Below are 23,811 nucleotides of genomic sequence, written 5' to 3' on the forward strand. Positions count from 1 at the left end.
TCAAAAATAACACACACAAATAAAACCTATCCAGATAAATCGCTCCATCCGGATAGAGTGAATCTGATTGTGGTTGGATGAGAAGTATAAACATATACCATTCCGACACCCTATTGGTTTGTGCACCTGCACAGACCCGGTGCTAATACGGCACCGGTGCCTTAACGACCGTTGTCTACCGGACCGAATAGCAACGCGGATTCTGGTGCCTTATTTAGGAGTTACTTAAATGACTGCGCTTCTCTCTGATGCTCCGAAAACGGACGTTAGAGGGAACTGAAACATTGCCGCACGGGACGCTAGTTAACACTACACTCGACAGCAGGTAACGTTAGCCTACCGTTAGCTAGCAGCTGGAGAAAACACGGTTAAAATGCTAACAGCTAAACGGTGTAAAAGTATAACACCAGACTGTAGCTGCCGTTGTCAGAAAAACACAGAGGAGATGTGTCACCTTTTTTGAGCCCTTCTGAGTTTGCAGGTATGATTTTAGTATAACATTATTATATTCATTATGGCCTTTAGAAGGTGGGGTAGTGCACTATTAGGCCGCTGTGGGGCGGGCTAAGCTTTTGTCCTTAATGGCATTTTTTTCCCCTTACATTACTTTTACTTTTAGTAGTTTTGAAACCAGTACTTTTACACTTTTACTTAAGTAAAAAGCTTGAGTTGATACTTCAACTTCTACAGAAGTCTTTTCAAATCCTAGTATCTATACTTCTACTTGAGTAATGACAGGGAATACTTTTGACACCTCTGTCCATAAGAAAGAGAGAACCCCCCTGCTGTTGCTCCTGCCAGAAAGCTCAAATAAATAACTGTCTCTGTCTGACGATTCTTCCCCAGAGAGACACACGGACCAGATGGAGGGTGTTTGAAACAGCACATGTGAAAGCTTTCATGAGCTGCACAGAGTTTGAATCACATTAGTGGAAGACTCAAAAAGGTAAAACTGAAGTGTACTAATCCTATTTTTGTTGATTAATCAAGGCTTTAAAACTCGACTTCTACTGATTTTTTTGGGGGGGAAAAAAAGACTTCCTTGCTTAAAAAGAATTCTTTTTTTGCCTTGGCAATTCAGGACAATTTTTTTTAACTCTACTACTGATATAAATGGGCATGATGGATAATTTACCACAACCAATTTGGGAGTTGAGACATGAAGTCACCCATACAGTATATTTTTAGTTAACCACGCCCGTAATGCTCTAGTGACATTGTGTGTGTGTGTGTGTGTGTGTGTGTGTGTGTGTGTGTCAGCCACATACCCTTTGAACCTGGACAAAAAGGATCAAGGGGAAATGTAAATGGAGTTTGCCACAACTCTGGGCTGCAGGGACTTCCTGTTTCCTTAGTTGATAGTTGTGTGTGTGTGTGTGTGTGTGTGTGTGTGTGTAGCAGTCAGTAGAGCAGCAGATCTGTTTTATTCATCAGCACTGAACAGACGTTCAGCCTGTCCAACAGAACACGTTTGATTTTCAGACTGAACAGAATGCACAAATTCGGAACGCGCACTCGACCGACGGGCACCGTTGCTACAGCCGGAGACATATGCTGACAACAATTTAACATCTTATAGCATCGGCAGATCGCTAGGTGCTACGACATGATACGCTCTCCTAAAGGCACATCCAGCACATAGACAAAGGCTCGACGTTAGAGCACAGTACATAATGCAACAGCTCCACCAAAACACGGATGGGTTTGTGGCTGCATGTGTGAAATTACTTTTTTTAAATCAACCAAAAATGATTGTAAGGTATTTTATTGTGTTACCTCTGTTAAATGTTAGAAAGAAGTTCAGAGGACTATGGTTAACTGCTCCTCAGATCTCTGCAGGGTAAATCCAGACAGCTAGCTAGACTATCTGTCCAATCAGAGTTTTCTGTTGCACGACTAAAACTACTTTTGAATGTACACATGTTCCACCAAAACAAGTTCCTTCCCGAGGCTATTTGCAGGGGCACCGTGGCTCCGTCCAGCGTTTAGCACCGCCCAAGATGATTGTGATTGGATTAAAAAAACAAAAAGCCAAAAAACCTGAGCACATTATTCTTCCATCCCAGAATGCTGTGTGGACTCGCCAGACCCTCCTCCGCAGCGCTGTGGAGGAAGGTCTGGCAAAGGCTAATAAAGACATATGCAGTGCCGTCTTGGTTCAGACATTGGAATCCCGTGTTTCTTTATTTTTATAGTGGATCCTGAGTCTAGGTGACATAATTACTTTCTTCATTTTTTTTATTTTTATCAGTAGGCCCATAGAGGGATGGCCCTTCTGGAATTTGCCCAAATTCCAGATGGCCAGTCCGTCACTGCAGCCCAAAATAACAGTTAATAACAATGTGAGCTTGATGAGTAATGTTTGAATGTAGTCTTTATAAAAGTAAAGGTAACGCAACTCTCATGAGTGGATTTTGACAGCATACAGAAATGATCTGAACTCAATGGCTGGAGGGGATCAGGCTAAAAACGGATGGTCAGCCTTTGTTTGGAACAGGGTGGTAGACGGCACAGTGGGAGTGTGAGAGAGAGAGAGAGAGAGAGAGAGAGAGAGAGTGAGAGATGGAGAGAATGTGGGACAAATGAAGAGGGTAAAACAGCATATAGTGAAGGAAGGATGGTTATTTAATGGCCAGTAACTTTTCTCCCCATTTAGTTTTGAATGGAGACAGTAGTCTAATAAACTGTTGGGAACTGCCGGCAGGAGCATGTATATAAGTGTAACAGAGCAAATGAGAAACATGCACAGAGTGTGGACAGGAGTTTAAAACAGCAGATTCTGACACTGTTACCCAAAATACTGGCCATCTGTGTGCTTGTACTGTATGTGTGTGTGTCTGCCATCATGTTTAGCATATTTACTGAGCATATGGGATAATGTCAGTACACAATTCAACAAAATATATAACATGGGTCAGTCGTTTGTACCCATTTCAATGCAGAAATGTCACATATTGTACCTTTAAAGTTTGACCTGATGAAGACGCTAGAGGAAGATTCTGAGGATCACTAAAGTCAGAAGGACACATTGTCTTGGAACCATGAATGTGAATTTGCAAAATGTGGTGCCAATCCATGGTTCCATCTACGAGATATTTAACAGAATAAGTGTATATTTTATTTAGTCTGGATCAACAGAAGTACATTTCCAGGATAAAGCCTGAGGAAGATGAGGGACATCCGGCGCAATGTCCGCTCTCTGTGTGTCGCGGTTTTCAAACTCCATTCGATTTGGGGAAACAACAATAACCTTCGAGCTAACAAGCTACACGCTGAAAATGGCAAGTTTTTAAGAAAATTTGGATCGTGCAACAAGGTTGGTTGGTTGGTTCTATGGTGAATGATTGTAAAGATATACAAAGAATATCATTCGGCATTTCCTCTCTAACTGGGACATTTTGGGGCTGATTGGTGAATTGCGGTTGACAAATTACACTCTGCGATACACTGGTAATAGCTACGTTTAACTTTATATCCAGCTAATTCAAATAGCTCATGTATGTTATGTAAACAGTTAACATTATTTAATATTGTATGTGGCATGTTCTTTTGCAGGGTGCAAATGTTCCACCAAAACAAGTTCCTTCCCCAGACTATTTTGCAGATCCACCATCTCTGCGTCCGGAGCTTAGCGTCTCCCAAGATGATTGTGATTGGTTTAAAGAAATGCCGACAATCCAAAGCGTTTTTACTCCTGTCCTGGAATGTATGTGTGGTGTAGTCAGACCTTACTCCACAGCGCTATGGAAATAGGTCTGACAATGCGAGACTAATGTAAATTTGACCTGTTAGTGGAGTTAAATAAAAAGTCAAGAGATCGTCAAAGTCAGCCCAGTTGCGCTGGGTAAAGGATGCTGATAGCCAGGCTCTCATTGGCCAGCTGTTAGCCAATCAGAGTCAAGCAGCTTAGCTCGTTGAATTTTAATGAGAACTGGCACAAATCGAGCTGAGTCTTCTTGCAGGCTTTCTATACCACGCTAGAATGGCTAGAAACAAGATAACCAATGCATTTTTTCTACAAAAAATGTTACAAAGTCCATGGTAGAACTTCAGACATTACCACAAAGTAATGAAATACGTGTGGCAGGGTACCTTTAAGATATTTTACTCCAAAGTGAACCAAAGTGCACCAACTGACTGACTGACTGACCCTCTGCTGTGTGGCCAAGTCATCCTCTACCAGCACCAGGCACATCAGCACTAGTCTCGCATTGCCAGACCTTCCTCCACAGCATTGAGGAGGAGGGTCTGGCAAGTCCACACAGCATTCCGGGATGGGAGAAAAACATGCTCTTGTTTATTGGCATTTCTTTAAACCAATCACAATCGTCGGTGCCGCTGCAAAATAGCCTCGGGAAGAAACTTGTTTTGGTGGAACATGTGTACGTTCAAAAGTAGTTTTAGTCGTGCAACAGAAAACTCAGATTGGACAGATAGTCTAGCTAGCTGTCTGGATTTACCCTGCAGAGATCTGAGGAGCAGTTAACCATAGTCCTCACAAATCCACCGCTGTTTAAAATGCCAACACAAAGAAAGAGGAAGGTGACGGGACATCCGGCCAAAAATTAGGGACATCAAAATTAAGTGCAAAACGAGGGGGAGGATGTGTTGTGGGTTCTCTTTGGTTCTTCTGTGATTGTGAGGAAAGGTGTGGGGGGCGGATGTCCATTGAAGCATTGGATGAGATAATGCATGATTATGTTTCTATGTAGGTTAACTGTATGTTTATTGTGTGTTTATGCATGATTTTTCGCCATTTCGTTTCTCTTGACTGCTCAAGACGAATTTCTCCTATAGGAGACAATAAAGGCTTATCTTATCTTATCTTACATTCTGCTGAATTTCCGGCGGCACCTGAACAATCCCGGAAATGAAACGTTGTTGATGTAGACTACATCAGAATTGGTCTCATATCAAGTCTAAAAGCAGTCTGCTGTGAAGCCCCCCTCCCCTTCCAAGATAGAAACTGCCTGAGCCCACACCAGTGGTCAGATAGAATCTCCTCACATCCTTTCATAAAGCAGTCTCCACTCTCTGACGGAAACCCTGTTTACAGAGCGAGGCCCGCACTCGAACTCCGTGTCTGGGTTGAGGAATTATCTAGGCCAGTCTGCAGGACAGAATAACAACTTTTTACAGGAGGTGGGGTTCATTCTCACTGTTCCAAATAACTGCTTCTGGTCTGCTTTAACGGGCTGTTAAACCTGCACCTGCCCTGTAACCAGTGTTTAATGCTGCTGTGGAGCATTACTCTGGTGACCAAGCCTTATTAATCTGGCTCTTATTAGTGAGTTGGAGACAGTAAGAAAAGCCACAGGGCAGTTTATTGAGGTGGGGGTGGAGGGCCAGACCGCACTCTCCTGATGAGTCAACATAATCTTGCCGGAAACCCATTGCTACTATAGTAACACCAGATTTAAGATCATCCTTGGCCTTAGGAATAGCAGTTTATAAAACTGTTATTGCTGTAAGTGCACAAGGTATTAGGGGTAGGAAAAAAAATTATTGAAAATGATGAAGTGATTTTTTTTGCGACGATGTTTAAAATTGATTCTTTTCCCTAGAATCGATTTTTTATTTAATTTTTTGTTAAAAATAATTCACCTAAATATTTTCTGTTTATATGATACCGCCAATATGACTACATCATATCCGTTTTCTGACCCAAAGCAGAAAAAGCAGAAAATCCATGTTATGTTCTTCTTTACTTGTAAATGAAATAAATGTCACTCTGACTGACTGAGATGTGATGTGCATTCTTCGTAGAAAACCAAAATCAGTTTTTAGAAAGGTCTCGTGATACAGCATTCTCTCTAAAGTGTATTATTCAGCTTTTGTTTTTGTTAAAGGAGGAAAAGAAAATCGCAATACTCAATAGTCAATACTATCGAATCGCAATACTTCTAGAATCGCAATAAATGAAAAGCGCAATACAAATCGAATCGGCACCAATGTATCGTGAAAGAATCAAAGGGGGACAAACGCATATCGACCCAGCCCTATAAGGTATTCTTCTTCTGGTGTTTTTCTTTTGTTACGGACAGCTTCAGGTGCATTTCCACCTCCTTCTGGACTGGAGGAGGACCCTGGTTTACTTCAGCAGAGAAAACCAAGACGGACTGAAACATCAACGAGAAATCTGATATATTGGCACATACCAACATTCTCATAAACGTGTTTGTATGACATCATACAGAAAGTGATGCACAACAATTTGTATGCTATCCTACGAAATAGGTGACTGCCGGCTGGTCATATGACAACCCGTGGCTTCTATGGTGGCTACCTTACCTACCATATCTTAATTTTTCGACAAATAGGCCAATTTATCTTTGATTGATATATTGGATTCACATTAATGTACCCTATACCTTGTCTGACATATTTTTAAAAAAAAAAAAAAATAACTTTCAACTCTGCACTAAGAGGACCCCCCCTAGGTGCCATGGACCCCCTTCTTTAGACTGGTTTACTAAATGAAGCCACCAATGCATAAATCGTACCTGTGCTGGACTCACACGGTCCTTTCTGGACCTGGGTGACGCCTGGCAGTCCCTGCTGCAGAGCCTTCCTGCTGGTCGCCTTCAGCTGGCACACGTTGCCGTACGTCTTCCCGTCGCTGCCGCACACCTCGGCGCTGAACCTGCACCGACAGAAGCCCTTGGAGAGCCGCTTGCCCGCCGGGTGTTTGCACTCCAGTCCGTCCCCGCACGGCAGGTCGTCTTTGCGGCCGCACGGCTCTCGCTCTCCCTGGGCGCACACCAGGCAGCAGTTGCAGCGGTCTGGCACGTAGCCGCTGGGGCAGCTGGGGCTCGGACAGGTACTCACGTCGCACCGAGTCGGACACTTGTCTTTTGGCTCTTCGCAGGCAGACTCCTTGAGGTACAGGAACACAGCGGTGTACAGGAGGACTTGCATTTTGTTTTTTGTTTTTAAATGGCGGGAGTTCGAGCGGATAGAAACTTAGAGAAGTTTACGAAGAGAACACATTCCCTGGCTCCGCGCTGCTCATCACTTTGTGGAGACTTTACAGATGGGAATCCACACACACGAAAGACAAAAAGGCAAATGTGTCTTTAATGTTTCAAAATACATCAGAATAAAACGACCCTGATATTGTAAATTGGACGGTGCGGCTTGTTATTTGCTATCTTGTAGTAGCCGCGGAGTGAGACGGGACGCTGTGCTTCCTTTGCCCAGGCAGAGTCCACATCCGCTCGGCAGGGAGAGCGCCTCTAGCAGTGAAGCTGGCCGGAGAGAGGGAGGTGATGTGGGGAGAAGCTGTGCTCCTGGAGGCGTGGCGACGGGACTCACAGACGCAGACGTTGGCAACACCACTGTTACCGTATGACCTCAGTCAGACTTTATTTTAAAGTCACTTTCAGTGGTGGAAAAAGTATTCAGATCCTTTACTTATAAATATACAGTGAATAGGCCTAGTCTTGTTTTCTTTAATCACCTTCAAGTTATCATTAAAAAAAAAAAAAAAAAAAAAAAAAAGAGTAATATTTGGTCCCTAAGCATTGCTCTAATGGATGTAGTGCTACCATTACACAATGAAAAATGTCCATTACTGAACAAGTATTTCTTGAAATGACACGTGGACGTTGTGTATTTAGCCATATTAAAGAAAAACATGAAATATGTGGAATATGAAGGAGTGGTTTAACAAGTTCCTCTAACAAGATCCTTTACTTCAGTAAAACTACTAATACTGCACTGTAAAAATACTCTGTTACAAGTAAAAGTCCTGCATTGAAAATGTTACTTAAGTAAAAGTATGCAAGTATCATCACGAAACTGTACTTAAAGTATTGCAAGTAAAAGTACTCAATGCAGAAAAATCCTCCCATTGTAGAAAGTGTAAAGGTTCCAACCAGTTGTGTGTTTAATGGTCTAATCATTTCAGCTGGACTTGTAGGCCGTTATATTTTTGGCTAGTTTACTTTAGAATAAAACATCAGATTTTATAAACTACATGTGTTTTGTGTGCAAAAAATCTCAATCTGTAAAGTAACTAGTAACTAAAGCTGTAACATATGAATGTAGTGGAGTAAAAAGTACAATATTTCTCTTGTAGCAGCGTAGAAGTATAAAGTAGCATGAAAAGAAAATACTCATGTAGAGTACAAGTACCCCAACATTTGTACTTAAGTACAGTACTTGAGTAAATGTACTTAGTTACATTCCACCACTACCAGGGATCCACTGGTCACGTTCTCCCTTATGTCTAACAGGTCTGGTGGGGACAGTCAAAAGGGAGGCCGTTACCAGGTACCACCGATGGGGGTCATGAGTGCAAGTCCCCTCAATGCACCAAGCCCTTTATTTACCTTTTTTTTAATACATTTCATGTATTCCGTTAACTGTAAATGTATCATGTCTCAGAGCCAACAGAAACCGACTCATCAAACACTTAGCCTGCCTCACATCACCTCGCATAAACAAACACCACCGCTGACTGCCAGCTGTTCCGCACCTGCTTTAACAGGAAATAACTCAGTCTGGAGTCTGTGTTCTTAATCCAACAAAACAACTACGCAAATACAAGTAACAATAGATGTGACACGAGTCAACAACTGATCCCGACATTTCCATTCTGACGTTTGCAGTGCATGTGTGAAAGCGGCTTGACCTATGACAGTGTCTTCTAACTCAAACTCAATCTGACAATTAAGTTTAGCTCTGTGTGTGTGTGTGTTTGTGTGTGTCTGCGTCAAACACGTTGCGTTTGTGTGTCGATGCACTGAGATCAAGGGTGTAGGATTTTGTTTCAACATCATAACCAAAATTTGGAGCGTCCAACGCTTCATTTCTTGCCTTCTGGTGATTTTTTTCTGCAACAATTTGTGCCTTTTCTGCATCAATTTATGGTGTAAATGTCTTTATTTGTGTAAAGGCAATTATTATTCTCCTGTCAAAAACTTTCTGCATATTCAAAACATCATCACGAGTTTCGGGATGTTTTTTTTTTCTTTTTTTGAGGAATCATGTACATCTCGACAACAAATCTGTCGGAGAAAGAGACCTTGTTAAAGCCAGACGCTCCAAAGTTTAAAAACACATAAATCACATCTTTATTATTCTCGCTCCTGTTGTGTTTCTTTAACCCCGTAATGTAGCACAAGTAGACACAGTTCTTGTTTTTAATGTTTTGAGCCCCCCTGAACGGTTATTTTGTGGGTTGTTTCATATTTTTTGAGGCGGACAAATCTAACTTTTCCAAATATTGGGGAACTGACATACAATCCAAGACACATTGTCCTTTATTGCCCATTCCTGTCATTCTTTTGATGGATCTTCTGTTCAGCTGCTCCCAGTTTGTTGAGGAGCATTAACGTTTGACGGCAGTGGCCCATGTAGAGCAATAGTATTGTGTAGAACAGTGGTTCTCAAAGTGGGGTCCAGGGACCCCCAGGGGTCCTTGAAGAGGTTCCCCAACAAAAAGGGGAATCATTTATTTTCACTATAATTTCATCTGTAAATAACACAATGACAGATTGTATGACTATTTTGCTCATGGGTTTCATTCACTTTCTGTAAAGTAACATCTAAAAGCAAAGATTCTATCAGGTAGGGGACCCTGGGACTGAGTCTTATCAGATGGGGGCCCATGGTCTAATTTGTGTCAGTTTGTGCCTTGTGTCATCAAGGACCCCTAAGTCCTCAATGGGAAAAAGTTTGAGAACGACTGGTGTAGAACACTGTAATCCTCTTAACCAGTGACAACAGAGACATAAGGGATATGTTATGTAGCCTACTCCTTTCCCAAAGTAAACTGTGTAGCTGTTGCAGGGTGGTGTGTTCAGGATGCAGGCCATCCATGTGCTCGCTGCTCTTTCTTTCTTTCTTTCTTTCTTTCTTTCTTTCTTTCTTTCTTTCTTTCTTTCTTTCTTTCTTTCTTTCTTTCTTTCCAAAACATGAAGTCATTCATTATTTGGTGCAGACTGGGGATATGAGGACATGCTTTCATTACTGTCCCCTTGTAAGGGCAATTTAAGACGACCAGACCATGCAGTCACACGCACACGCACACACACACGCACACACACACACACACACACTTTGCAGCACCCCTGATGACCTTAGTACTACGGGTGGGAATCACCAGAGGCCTCACGATACGATATCATCACGAAATGATAAGATATAATAGTTTACATGCACACCAATATTCCACTATTATTCAGAATATGACAATATTCCAAATTTGATGCAGGTCATGTAAACAACATATTCCGGTTGGATATTCCGAATAAGGCCTTTTTCTGAATATAGCATTTTCCCATAAAGACATGTGGGATATTGTGGTATTATTCAGGTTTTAGAGGCATTCTTTGGACTTGTATACAATGCATTCGGAATATGTATCTCAATCAGGGTTTTTTTTCCAGCAGTTTACGCCCAGTTTTCGGCCTCTTGCCTATTTTCGCCGCTGGTAAACTTTGAAAAAAAAACAACGTATTTTGCACCGCTACATGTAAACAGGATTAATAGTGGAATATTCACTTTCATTAGCCATGTAAACAGCTTAGTAGGAATATCGTCTTTGTCAGAATACCAAAAAACTGAATATTATGTTCATGTAAATGTAGTCACTGTGTCCCCAGATAAATGAAGCTGGGGTTATTATAACCAGCAGGAACGATAGTCAGAAAGTACAAAAACAAGACTCAGATTGTAAAAAGTGGAATTTCCCTTGGTCCAAAATGACCTCACTCAGCAAAAATGTTGTTTCTCTCAGAGTCTTTAACTAAGCTGCTTCTCACACAGTTGGGAGTATACTGTAAGAACCCGCCCACCGACACAGTGGTGGAATGTAACTAAGTACTTTCAACTCCACTTTATTAATCTTGAGAGCTTTAGTTACTAGTTACTTTACTAAGTAATATTTTTGCACACAAACCACATGCAGTTTATAAAATACAATGTTTTATTCTAAATTAAACTACCCAACAAGATATCTGCCTACAAGTCCAGCTGAAATGATCAGACCATTAAACACTTAGTTGATTGACAGAACTGTTTGGATCGTTTCCAGTTCCTAAAATGTGAGGATGCATTGATTACTTTTACTTTTAATACTTTAAACCTATAGTGTGTAGTTTCTGTCTCCCCCATGAGGAATTCTAAGTAAGGACAACAACACTGTCGGCGCATCCACATGATACAAGCCTTCCGTGGTCGCTCACCACCCCCACCCCTCCTCCACACAGTTGCCTAGTAGCCAAGGAGGACACGGAGGATTTATTAAAAACACGATGGACTCTTTGGAAGAAGTAATCATCTTCACTCGAGTTTCTGCGCGCGAAAGTCGCCAGACAACACCATGTTCTGAACATGGCCATACTGAGAAATCAACACATTCTCACTCACATCGCGTCAAAAAGCGACGCTTGGTCAGGTGCTTTTGGCGTTTGTTATTGACGCAAAAAGTCTCTTTTAGCGTCATATTTCGACGCACTTGGTCTGGACTCTTGGCGTCACTTTTTGACACTCTGGGTCGGGACTACTTGTGTCACTTTTTGACGCTCTGGTGTCACTATTTGACGCTGTCGGGACACGTCTAGTCGTTTTGTGTCATATTTAGACGCGCTTGGTCGGGACTCTTGGTATCACTATTTGACGCTCTTGGTCGGGACGTACGTTTAACTGACACGTGGCACAAGAACGGGACAGTTAGGGTTAGGAAAAGATGCTGGATGGAGTTACAAAATGCACGTTTCAGTGACACGCAAGACAAGAACGGGACACGAACCCCGGTCTCCTGGGTGAAAGTCCTGTGTTGTTTGACCCATTTACCAACCTAACCGCCTCCTTACGCTTTCATACTACTCTGTACCTTTGTCTCTCTTAATACTACATCGCTCGGTCAAGGTGCTGCTCTGCCCGGTGCGTCCCGTACAGACGCTAAAGGGAGAATTTTTGGTCGTACGCGGCGCTGAGAGACACCGACCAAGCGTCAGTATTTTAAGAGTTGGGAGTGAGAACGGGTTTGAGAAATCCAGAGAGACTTGTGTGGAGCTGATAGTCTTAATTAGCTTTGTAGCTACTCATTTGGCAATGGCTTGAATGTAATATTAAAAATAAGTTACGCACTAAAGCTTTTAGTCCGTTTTCTTGATGATACTTACATACTTTTGCTTAAGTAACATTTTCAATGCAGGACTTTTACTTGTGACAGAGTATTTTTACAGTGCGGTATTAGTACTTTTACCTAAAGTAAAGGATCTGAATGCTTCTTCCACCACCCACCGACACACGCTATAGATGTGAGGCTGGTTTGAATTCTTGCCTTCCTCTGACAGGCACACAGTCCCAGAGGGGAGGCAGACTGTGGAGCGCTCATGTCTGCGCAACGCCGAGCGGCCCCAGTTTGTTTTCTCAGACGAGAGGGGTGAGGACAGAGACATGTGATGCTCACCCAGCCGTGGGTGTGTTTGTTTGAAATAGTCTGTCACTTGAGGAAACACAGGGCTCCTTGTTCAGCAGGAATACACAGGTTCTGAAGGCAATGGAGGGATGCCGACAGCACTTGGTAATATTTATCCGACTGTTTGACATACTATGACTCATTAATTACCCACTCCTCGAGCCCGAAGGCCTTAAACCCAAACTGTTTTTATTGTTCTGCCATTATTGAATCCACTGTGTATACAGTAGGACAAGTCCTTACTTTGGTGCCATCCAGTGATCATAATAAGAATGACAGTGTAATGCTTCCAATACCGCAAATTATTAAAAATGATTCCATCACAATCATTTGAAAGATAAATAAATCCATACAGTGGCTTAAAGTTTAAATCATTCTACTTTTTAAATACTTTAAGTCACTTGTTATCATGACAGCCATATTTCTACTTCCTGACTTTTGTGTGAACCTTGAGGAAGTATATATTTTTTTGCTAATCTGATCGATGGAAACATGCTAACACTAATATATAGGTCTATTTGGGAATCACAAATAGACAAACAAATTTGCTTATGTAATATCAGCTACAGGTAGGTACTAGTCAACAAATCCTCCAGACCATACGACGATATAGTTTATTCCAACTCTCTAATACAAGTCCCAGGAGCGTTTTACCTCGCCATATGGAAACCAGAGAACGTAACGGTCGCGGTTTGGTTAATTTTAGGCACAAAAACTACTGAGATAGGTTTGAGAAAAACGTTGTGGTTGGGTTAAAATCATTTGTTACGTTAATTCAATACTGGTTACGCACGTGATGCAGAACGTAGTCTCACATTGCCTTCCTCCACAGCGCTGCGGAGGAGGGTCTGGCTAGTCTACACAGCATTCTGGGATGGGAGAAAAACGTGCTCTGGACAGAAAGTCTAGCTGGCTGTCTGGATTTACCCTGCAGAGATCTGAGGAGTAGTACCTACTGTACATAGTCCTCACAAATCCACCAGAGTTTAAAATCACATTAGTCACATTAATTTCTGCTTTGCTCTTGTCATAGGCCTAATTACTACGGCCACTGGAGGGCACCACAGCTATAAACGTTAATATGAGTCGTATTTGCTGTTTGAATAAATGACCTATGGGAGTGTTTTTTGTCAGTCTTGTACTAGCATTCTCTTTTAAGCCTTGTGCATTTTTAGATTATATTCAATTCGATTTCAATTCAATTTTATTTATAGTATCAAGTCATAACAAGAGTTATCTAAAGACATTTTACAGATAGAGTAGGTCTAGACCACATTTTATAAGACCAATACACTATAATTTACAAAGACCCAACAATTTCCCACGAGCAAGCATTTGGTGTGACAGTGGGAAGTATCTGTTTACATTTTACACAAACCTTCATCCTGGACTATACATCTGCCCATTGCCCACAGTGCTTAAACAGCTATTTTGTATGTATTTGTTTCTGTATTTATGGTTTATTCTTATTAATGTTTAATACGTTTGCATGTGTATGTATGCCCTAATCACTAAGGCAAATTCCACATAGGGTAACTACTGTGGCAATAAAGTCCTTTCTGATTCTGATTGTGATTCTGACATTTTTTGGCGAATTGGCGCCATCAAAAAGTAGCTATTAGCTATTACCATTTCCTCTTTGCAATGTACCAATGGATGCACGGACAACTATCCCTGGATTACTTTGATACTGAGGAACACTTAAAAACCTGATGATGGCAAGTTCTGAAGTGTCTTTTTTCTATGATTTCTAAGTGGATTAATGTATATTTATTCGTGATGGAAAAGAGGGACCTAGTGTGCGCTCATCCAGGCAAAAATACTAATAGATAATAGATGTAAGACAAAAAATACTTAACTGCAGGGATAAAGGAGGCCTACACCCTGTTGGGCTCCAATTAAATAGTTTATTTATCTTTTAATGGTAATGTTTCGATCTGCAAGATCTTCCTCAGGCAAATGTAAAAGTAAAAACAGGTATTTCAGGGTTTCTGCAGGTTTCACCAAGTTAAATGTAAGACTTTTTAAGACCATTATAAATGAAATTTAAGACCTTTTTCACAACATAGATTTTAGTTTTTTAAAGTTGCGGAGCTGTTATATGGGTGAAGAATACAATCCGTTTCATACTTGTGGTACAATCCGAAAGAGACTGCGCCAATAACACGAAAGCCAAGTGGCTGAAATATAAATTGCATGTTGGTCTCATTTATAGTCGTAATACAACGAATCATATTTGGACTAGGGAAAGCAAAAACTACAACACCACGGAATGAAAAAAACAACATTCTAAAGCACTGCGGGAGCATTTCAATGAGCATAAGAGGATGCTCTTCGATTTTGGAATTTTAGACTTTTTAAGACCCCGTGGAAGCCCTGTTGTAGAGACAGTTGGCGAATTCCCACCTTTTTTTACAACATCCATCTCTTGCCAAATTCTTCCAGAGTAATTGAGTGTATAGTTCACTATGGATCATTTCAGTCAGCACCACTTTGTCAAAATAGATTAATTTATCTGCAATTTGTATTGGGCGGTATGGCTCTATTCTGGGGTCGCCCTGCACTTTCACATGCATATGTGGAAAGCATGAGAGGGAGAGCACACCTCCCTGCCCTTCCATGTGCAGGTATGGAAAGCCTTAAGCGGGGAGAGCAGCAGTGCAGGATCCCCATAGGGTACAGAACAGAGCAGCATCGATGACAGACACACAACACTGATTAAGTCAGACAACATGAATTTAAAAGGAGGAGCTGGGATGGAGGTGGGTTGCAAGCGCTAGCAGGTGTGCAGCAAGTTAGGCTGGGAAAAGCAGTTTAAATAGAGTGCGCAATTTGGAAAACCAATCAAAAGAGGGAATCAGCTGAGCCATCAGCTGGTGTGCTGGCTTAGGAACTGTCTGCTATGAGCTGAGATAATAGCCGAGCTTGACTCCGTGACCTGCCAGAACTTACGCTATGCTTTATTAAAAAAGTCTGTCACTAGTGTAACAATTCTATAATGATATTTCCGTCCTCTTTCAAGAGTGCTCCTACGTTCATTTAAGACCCTGCCTGCGACTCAAGAGCATATGTGCGTTTGTTCAGATGGTACTGAAAAAAAATAATTTGTGAACCTTTTGGCATTTCATGGTTTTCTGAATAAATTTGTCATAAAATGTGATCTGATCTTCATCTAAGTCAAGGGTACTGACAAACAATGTGTCTAAAATAATAAAGAAATTCTGATATTTCATGTCTTTATTGAACACACTCATTCAACATTCAAAATGGTAGTGGAAAAGTAAAGTTACCCTCAATTTCCACCAATTGCGGAACGGCGGCGGATCTGCTCCGGAGCAGCGGCGGAGTCAATAGGTTTCCATTAAAGTCAATGTGTGTATTTCCACTGACTGAACGGCTGCGTTCTGACTCCGTCCCAGCTCCGACAATCCGAAGACCTCAGGAGCAGATACACAGAGCTTCTATTTTTGCCGGATGCCGGAGCAAGCAATTCAGCACAGGGCAGATTGTGCGGGACAGGAAGTCGAGCACAGAAACAAAATAAAACATCCGGTTAATTTTCAAAATAAAATACACTGTGCTCACAGCGGATCATATTTCCCTGCAATACACCTTGAAAACGTCAGAATGGGCAGAGACAGGCCTGAAGTCAACTGTTGTTGGTTTTGTGGTTCTGTTTATAGAAACTACATCCTGTTATATTACGCGATCATACGAGAAATCACGAGATCTCATGGGACCTCGTGACGTCGGCTGTCAGTCATCGTCGTTCCGCAACATATCCGGACCTGGTAGGTATTGAAGGACGGCGGAGCATGGAGCCGATCCTCAGTTGGTGGAAATAAGGGGTTAGAATTGAAACTGGTTGACCCCTCCTTGGCAGCAGTAACCTAAACCAGACGCTTCCTGTAGCTGTGGATCTAACCTGCACATTGTTGAGGAATTTTAGCCCATTCTTCCTGGCAGACCTGCTTAAGCTCTGTCATATTCTTTGGACATCTCATGTGTATGACCCTCTTCAAGTCAATCCATAGCATCTCTATTGGGTTGAGGTCTGGGCTCAGACTTGGCCACTCCAAAAGGCGGATTTTGGTTTTCGGAAGCCATTTTGTTGTGGACTTGCTCCGGTGTTTTGGGTCATCGTCCTGTTGCATCACCTGCCTTCTACACAGTTTCAGCTGACGTACAGACATTCTCACATTATCCTGAAGAATTGTCCAATATATTTGGGAATTCATCCTCCCCTCAATGATTCCAAGCTGGCCAGGCCCTGATGCAGCAAAGCAGGCCCAAATCATGATGTTTCCTCGACCATACTTTACGGCTGGGATTATGTTTTCATGATGATATGCTGTGCCCTTTCTATGCCAGATGTAGTGCTGTGTGTTTTTTCCAGATAGTTTAATCATAGTTTTGTCAGTCCAAAACATTCTGCCAATACCGCTGTGGAGTGCCAATGTGCTCTTTTGCAAACTTCACGCGTGCAGCAATGTTCTTTTTAGTAAACAGTGGTTTCCTCCGTGGTGTCCTGCCGTAGACACCCTGCTTGTTCAATGTTTTAGTTATTGTAGACTCATGGACAGAGATGTCAGCCAGTTCCAATGATGCCTTCAAATCTTTGGCTGTCATTCGGGATTGTTTCTTGACCTCATTGGTGAGTCATTGTTGTGCTCTTGGTGTCATTTTGGTTGGTGACTGGTGAATTTCTAAAGTCTTTGAAATAACTTTGTAACCCTTGCCAGCTTTATGTAAATCAACAATTCTTGATCGAAGATCCTCTGAAAGCTCTTTTTGGCGAGGCATGACTCACATAAGCGTGTTCTTCTTGTTCTTCTCCAATAGATTGAGTTTTTTTTTTATCAAAGTAGATGTAGTCCACACCTCCAAACTCATCTTAACGAGACTCCAGGTGTGCTAAAAGCTGGCTCCAATTAGCTTTTTTGAGGTCATTAACTCAACGGTTCACATACTTTTTCCACAAGCACTATGAGGTTTCTTTGGTTGTTCTCAATAAAGACATGAAAGATCAAAAAAGAATGGTGTTATTATTTCAGACACATTAAATTTGTCAATACCCTTGACTTAAATGACGATCAGACCACATTTAATGACACATTTATTCAGAAAACAATGAAATTCCAAAAGGTTCACATACTTTTTCTTGCCACTGGTACATGCTGAGACAGAGAAGGACTACTACAGACAACTGGGGAAATACTCGTATTGTTCTTTATTGGCAACAGTGTCAAAGTCCTGTTGATTTGATTTCTGATAGGGTTGTTGCTTTTACACTCTAATTCCATCGCTGCAGCTACAAAATATATCATAACAAAAAAACTCCACACACTGTTAATTAATCAGCTCCTGGTAAATTATAAATGCAACATTTCTGAAAGATACACATATCAATCATACTTTTTTTACTCTTCTGCCTTGGCGAAACAAAGTCTTAAATTACTTTTAGATGTGTGTGCGTCAATGTGTGTAGCCGGGGCTACATGCAATTTGTATACCAAATATATTATCCCTTAGAGACCCATTTTGTCTTTTTTAGGGGAGGAAAGGAGATCCTTTAAGGAAGATAGCAGGTCAACAGTAGCCTATACAGTATGCCACATAGAAGTGATTACATCATCTGAAAGCTGGGAACCTGAAGATTCATTTTAGATGCAGCTTAGCAAGTTTTTCTAGTCATAAATCTGTAATGAACATTGTATTTTTGATTGAGTGTATAAGGGCTTTAAACATGATGATAAAAGTATATGATGCCCATTTAAACGCTCTATTATGTCTCATGAGTTGTTGCAGCATTTTGGGGTTGATACAATTTGTTACATAGATTTGGTGCAAAATGTTACACAGATTTGGTGCAAAATGTTACACAGATTTAGTGCAAAATGTCACACAGATTTAGTGCAAAATGTTACACAGATTTAGTGCAAAATGTAACCACTTTTGACCATTCAAGAATTAATTAAGAAAAATGGTGGCCCCAGTATGCAGACATTTACAAATACACAATTTTTCATGTTTCTTGCCTCAAACTGCATGGGATTAGCATAAGGTGGGCATGTCTGTAAATAGACGACTCGTGGGTACCCACAGAACCCATTTTGATTCAGATATTTTGAGATGAGAGGCCAAGGGACCCCTTAGAAAATGGCCATGCCAATTTTTCCCTCCCCAACGCCAAACTTTAGGGCATTATTTAGCCCCCTCTTCGACAAACTAACATGTCATGGTTGGTACCAAGGATTCCATGGATAATCTAGTTTCATATGATACCACTATCTTCACAAGCTTTAAAAAAGAGCCTTTTAAAGAGCAATGTTGGCCGAGATCGAATTTGCCACAGTTAGTGTCCAAAAGCTTAACAGGCTTAATACTACTGGGGCTCTGCCCCCCTTGCCCTCCTCTAGAACCGTCACTGTAAATCTGTTGCCGCAGTCTTAATGCAGAATATTCATAAGGCTTCTCAGGAAACTTCAGTACCAAAAAAACTTTCATTCACTCATCTGCTGAAGTTTTTGTTTTACTTTGCAAAAGTTTAATTTCTTTGTAAAACAAAGACTTGACTTCCCAAAGTGCCTTTCCTATTGTCCGGTGGTCTTGTACTGTGCGGTGCTGCTACACTGCTGATCCGGTGAGATATTAATCCTCCTCACGTTCAGCTCTGCAGCAAATGCTCTAGCCTTCTGGTAAAAGAAGAGAGAGAGCTCCCGGTCTATTAGGAAGTTGTGGTAGATGGTGGCGAGGCGGGTGCACAGCTGCAGCTGAGACCTCTTGTTGCCCAGATCCATGGCTGCAGCCAGAGCCAGGTGGTAGTAGCCTGCAGCGTCAAATGGGTCCTGTAGAGAGAAAAATGTACCACCACTTCACAAAGTGTTATGTAATCACATTGGTCATTGTCAAGGTAGTTTCGCTTTGCCAGACTCTCCTCCAAAACGCGCTGGAGGAGAGTCTGGTTACTCCACATAGCATTTGGAGGTTGGAAGGAAATCGTGCTCTGGTTTATTGGCCTTTCTTTAAACCAATCACAATCGTCTTGGGCGGTGCTAAGCACCGGCGAAAAGCCGCTGTGCCGCTGCAAAATAGGCTCGGGAAGGAACTTGTTTTGGTGGAACATGTGTACGTTCAAAAGTTGTTTTAGTCGTGCCACAGAAAGGATATAGACTATTGTTAAGGAAAAACTCAGGAGCAGCACAACTCATTTCACAAACGTGAAGAAGGTTCATTGGACCTTGATGAATTACACAGGAGCATTTAATGAATTCACAACTGAGGAGAGTTTGGCCTAAATTCCCTGAAGAAGGCACAGAGCTGAAGTACTCCTCTGCCTGGAAAGTAATGGTTATGGTTGGAGACCTGAGTACCACTGTCTCAACTCACATAGCATGAGGTCATAAGTCATTGTATTTCCTGAAAGATGCTTGGGACTTGAGTGTTTTGACTTGGAGCTTAAATAAGGACATAATAGCCAAGATTTAACACATACAGTACATGGGACTTGCAAAAGAATGATGTCCCACCTTTGGCAGATTACCTGAATTTCGCTAGACATGAGCTAAAATTTTGTGAGTCACACATTGTGCCCAGTGCAAAGAGAATGCGGTGGCACACTTTGGGCATTTTTGTGTCTGTTGTCCATGCAGCATTCCAACGATTTGTTTTCTCCACCTGAGGAAACTATTTTATATCCCAAGAAAGCAAAGTAATTAACTTGTTATCTCCAGGTAATGGGATAAAAAATGGAGCCGCAGCTACTTTGTGCTAAGTATGTCATAACTCTGAAAACAAACAAGTGACTCTTGGGTTTATTGGTGACCAGCTTGCAAGCTAACAAGACAATAGCCCCAGGTACTAAGGAGCCACATGAACTAATCTGCCGTGGCTCAGGTGGAAGAGCAGTCATCTACCAATTGGAAGGTCTGTGTTTTGATCCCTAGCCCCTGCAGTCTACATGTCGAAGTGTCCTTGGGCAAGACACTCAACGCCAAATTGCTCCCGATGCTGTGCCATCGGTATGTGAACGGAAGTCCCTTTGGATCAGAGCGTCAGCAAAATGTAGTTTAATTTAATCTCAGGAACTAAACTAGGAACTAGAATAACCCCTTTTTGCATTCATTCTTACTGTGTAAATGAAGCTGCAAACACGTTTATGTTCAACTAGCTAGAAACATTCGGCACCTAAAGCGCCCTATCCGTTGGCCATCAGAAAGTACAAACCCCAAAGCAGGTTATTTTTGGGGAACCATGGCTGAGTAACTATATTTAGACCATGGTTCCTCCTGTGGAAACGAGCTAGAACATCCAATAGAGCTCCGATCCAAGTCAAAATTACAAATGAGAACGGTCACATATTGGCAAAGATCCAAAATGAAATGTAAAGAAGCTCAAGCGAGACTATTTTCAACTGATATCATAAGATATCTGGGGCTTTAAGGTGGGCATTACCTATGGACGATGGAATCTGCGTGTGTCGCATTGTCTAAGTTCTAGTAGTAAACTCCAGATACGTATCTATTATATAATCCCTTACCTTCAGGTCATTGAATATGATGTCCCCCAGCGTCTGGTACACCCGAACATAGTACAGTGTTTCCTCATCAAACTGCAGAGTTGTTGGACAGAGGGTCAAGGTTTTCAGGTAATGATGTTCAGCCAGTTCATACTGGTCCAGACTGTGGTACAGAGAGCCCAGTCGATGGTAAGCCACTCGCTCATTCAGACGCTCACCTGTATGTACAACCAAACACAAAGGGAGACACAGTTATTCAGTTATAGCACATGACTTCAGTTTAGTCATCAGCTTGCCTGTGTACCGCTTTGGATCAGAGCAACAAATGCCAACAACTGTTGGCCAGAATACGATGACATTTCATAATGATATTTACCCAGAGGAAGATTTCTAATGGCTGTGCTCATCAAATTTCATACTTTCACACAAGAAAATAAATGTAATCGGCATGAAATTTGCTGAGCACATCCATGGTCCCCAAAGGATGAACCACTCATGAACTTTCCTGTTGCATAAGATATCACATCTGTCAGTCTATTTTATGAATTGCCATTTAACCTGTTGAACATATTTTATGATTGAACGCTTTAGATTTTCTTTTCGCTACCAGGAAGATAGACTTTACACTTTAAGCTCCAGGACTGGCAATGAGGGCAGTCCTTGACTTAAAAAAATTCTTAGTCGACTTACACTCATATCATTTTGTCGACTGATCAATTATTTTATTTAATCGACAGATCTGTGCGCTTTGAGTGGTTGTTAAGACTAGAAAAGCGCAATTTAAATGCAGTCCATTTATCATATGTTTCTCCACACAATTATGCAAAAGCACCACTTTAAATATTGTGTTTACCACAAATGTGCTCATATGTTTCTTGGAAATAAGTTATTCAGCATAAAAAAGCATTAGAAAGAAATCTTAGTCAACTTAGACCAAAACGACCGATAAGTCGACTTATCGACTAAGATGGGGCAGCCCTACTGGCAAAGCTCTATAATTAGCTGTTTTTTGAACATTAAAGCATCTAAGCATGTTCTAGTAGCATGATATGAGACCTTTAATACTTCTAAGTAGGTCTTTTTTACAGATAACAAAGTGCAAACAACCATAATTTACAATCTAAAATAACAATTTAAAAATTCTAAACTTTGTGTTGCAGGTTTTCCGTACCCAGAGTGATACTGATGTCCAGCGCAGTCTGAGCAAACTCCACAGCTTCCCCATACAGCTTGAGACTGAGCATCAGATCAGTCAACTTATTACACAACCTCAGCCTGGAACGCACACTGCTGCTCTTCACAGCGATGGGCAGAGCACGATCCTACATGATGGGATACACAGAGATACACAGGATATTACAAGAGGCTTAAAGGATGACTCCAGCATCATTCCTAACAATAATATTAATACTGTAACACCACGAAAGGCCTAAGGTTGCTTAAAGGCAGGGTTGGTAAGTATTTAAATATTCATTTTGTTATAACTTGTTTGAAATGGTCTTTACACCCCGAGAGCCATACATAACTCCTAGGCTCGAAAGTGAAAAAGATCTGTCATCTGTAGCTGCTGTAATCCTGTAAAAACACCCACCAATCACTGCCTCGCAGTCCGCTTGGAAAAAGAACCAACGAAATGCCTCCTTGCCTCGCTGCCCGTATTCTACCCCTCCCGCTTGAGAGCCTGAGCTCAATGCACATAATTGCCGCATTGCTATAGCAGTCATGTTTGTTTTAACATTCAGTACATGTATACTTACCGGTGAATCGGACTTGGAGTAAAATTGCTGTCCTTTTCCTGTTCCAGCCCCAAGGGCAGGGGGAGGGGTTAGACGGAGCCCAGAGGAGATGCTACTTTCTTATCTTGCTAGCTTTTCAACATTACCAACCCTGCATTTACTGTAATGGCTGAAATTTTTTTCTAAAAACATTGATAAATAGTCTGAACTTACATCAGAACTAACTGAGATAATTATAAAGGGTATATATAGCATATCTATATATATGTATACTGTTCAGTGTTTTATTCAGACTATACCCTGTAGAAGGTGATAGCTTTGTCCCTGTCGTGGTTGCTGTTGAAGAAAATGTCGCCTGCAGCTTCCAGAAGCTTCAGGATGAACTTGGTGTCTCCTGTACTCAGAGCAACATCCTGAGCTGCCTGAAAACGACAACAACGAAAAATACAGTTTTAGTTTACCTGTCAAAGTCAGCAATAAACTAAAGCCAACCAAGCAGCTGCTGTAGGTCCTGTGGCCAGAGAGGGTACTAAAAACACAAAAGTCCTCTGTTCATCTTTTGATAAAATGTATTATTCTAGTGTTTGGGGTGGAATTATTTGTACCATAATGGCTCTCATTATAATTTCACTCATTTCAGTACAGAAACAGTTCAGAGTCCTACTCACCACTCTGTGTCTCTTTTTAACACAAATACTGTTTTCAGTCACTAAATATGTAATTAGTTATTAACAGGGGTTGTTGCATAGACTGTGGAAATGAAGCCAAAACATCTGGCTCGCCCTCTGGTGGCTGGCTGCAGTGTAGGTCATGTATCATTAGTTATTTAGATGCTATATGAAAATGGGGTGAAATGTCATGATTGACAGCTGTGATTGACTTGTGATTTGCTTGGGCGGGTGTATGGGTGGGACTTCGATACCGCCGATCCACCGCACCGATCACTACCACGCAGACTCTGGCTCCAAAATCACAAGATGTCAGTGTCAGTATTTTGGCTTCACTTTTGTACAGTGGGATCCATCTTTGAATTGTTGGGGCTTTGGAAATTATAGAGTGTGGTCTAGACCTACTCTATCTGTAAATTGTCTCGAGATAACTCTTGTTATGATTTGATACTATAA

General features: G+C 41.5%; 2 protein-coding genes across 2 annotated transcripts in view; both read right to left on the reverse strand.

Annotated features, from left to right (window-relative positions):
• htra3b (HtrA serine peptidase 3b) overlaps positions 1-7,288 on the reverse strand; it is a 33,707-nt gene extending 26,419 nt beyond the window's left edge. The window contains exon 1 of the mRNA XM_028606195.1: positions 6,504-7,288. Coding sequence (XP_028461996.1) covers positions 6,504-6,918 — 415 coding nt within the window. The 5' untranslated portion in view covers positions 6,919-7,288. The remainder of the gene's footprint in view (positions 1-6,503) is intronic.
• A 10,272-nt stretch (positions 7,289-17,560) lies between these two features.
• sh3tc1 (SH3 domain and tetratricopeptide repeats 1) overlaps positions 17,561-23,811 on the reverse strand; it is a 33,345-nt gene continuing 27,094 nt past the window's right edge. Inside the window, exons 16-19 of the mRNA XM_028606194.1 lie at positions 22,987-23,109; positions 22,123-22,273; positions 20,973-21,169; positions 17,561-19,281 (exon numbers count right to left, since the gene is read on the reverse strand). Coding sequence (XP_028461995.1) covers positions 19,027-19,281; positions 20,973-21,169; positions 22,123-22,273; positions 22,987-23,109 — 726 coding nt within the window. The 3' untranslated portion in view covers positions 17,561-19,026. The remainder of the gene's footprint in view (positions 19,282-20,972; positions 21,170-22,122; positions 22,274-22,986; positions 23,110-23,811) is intronic.

The sequence above is a fragment of the Perca flavescens genome, chromosome 19 (assembly GCF_004354835.1).
Source record: "Perca flavescens isolate YP-PL-M2 chromosome 19, PFLA_1.0, whole genome shotgun sequence".
Classification (NCBI taxonomy): Eukaryota; Metazoa; Chordata; class Actinopteri; order Perciformes; family Percidae; genus Perca; species Perca flavescens.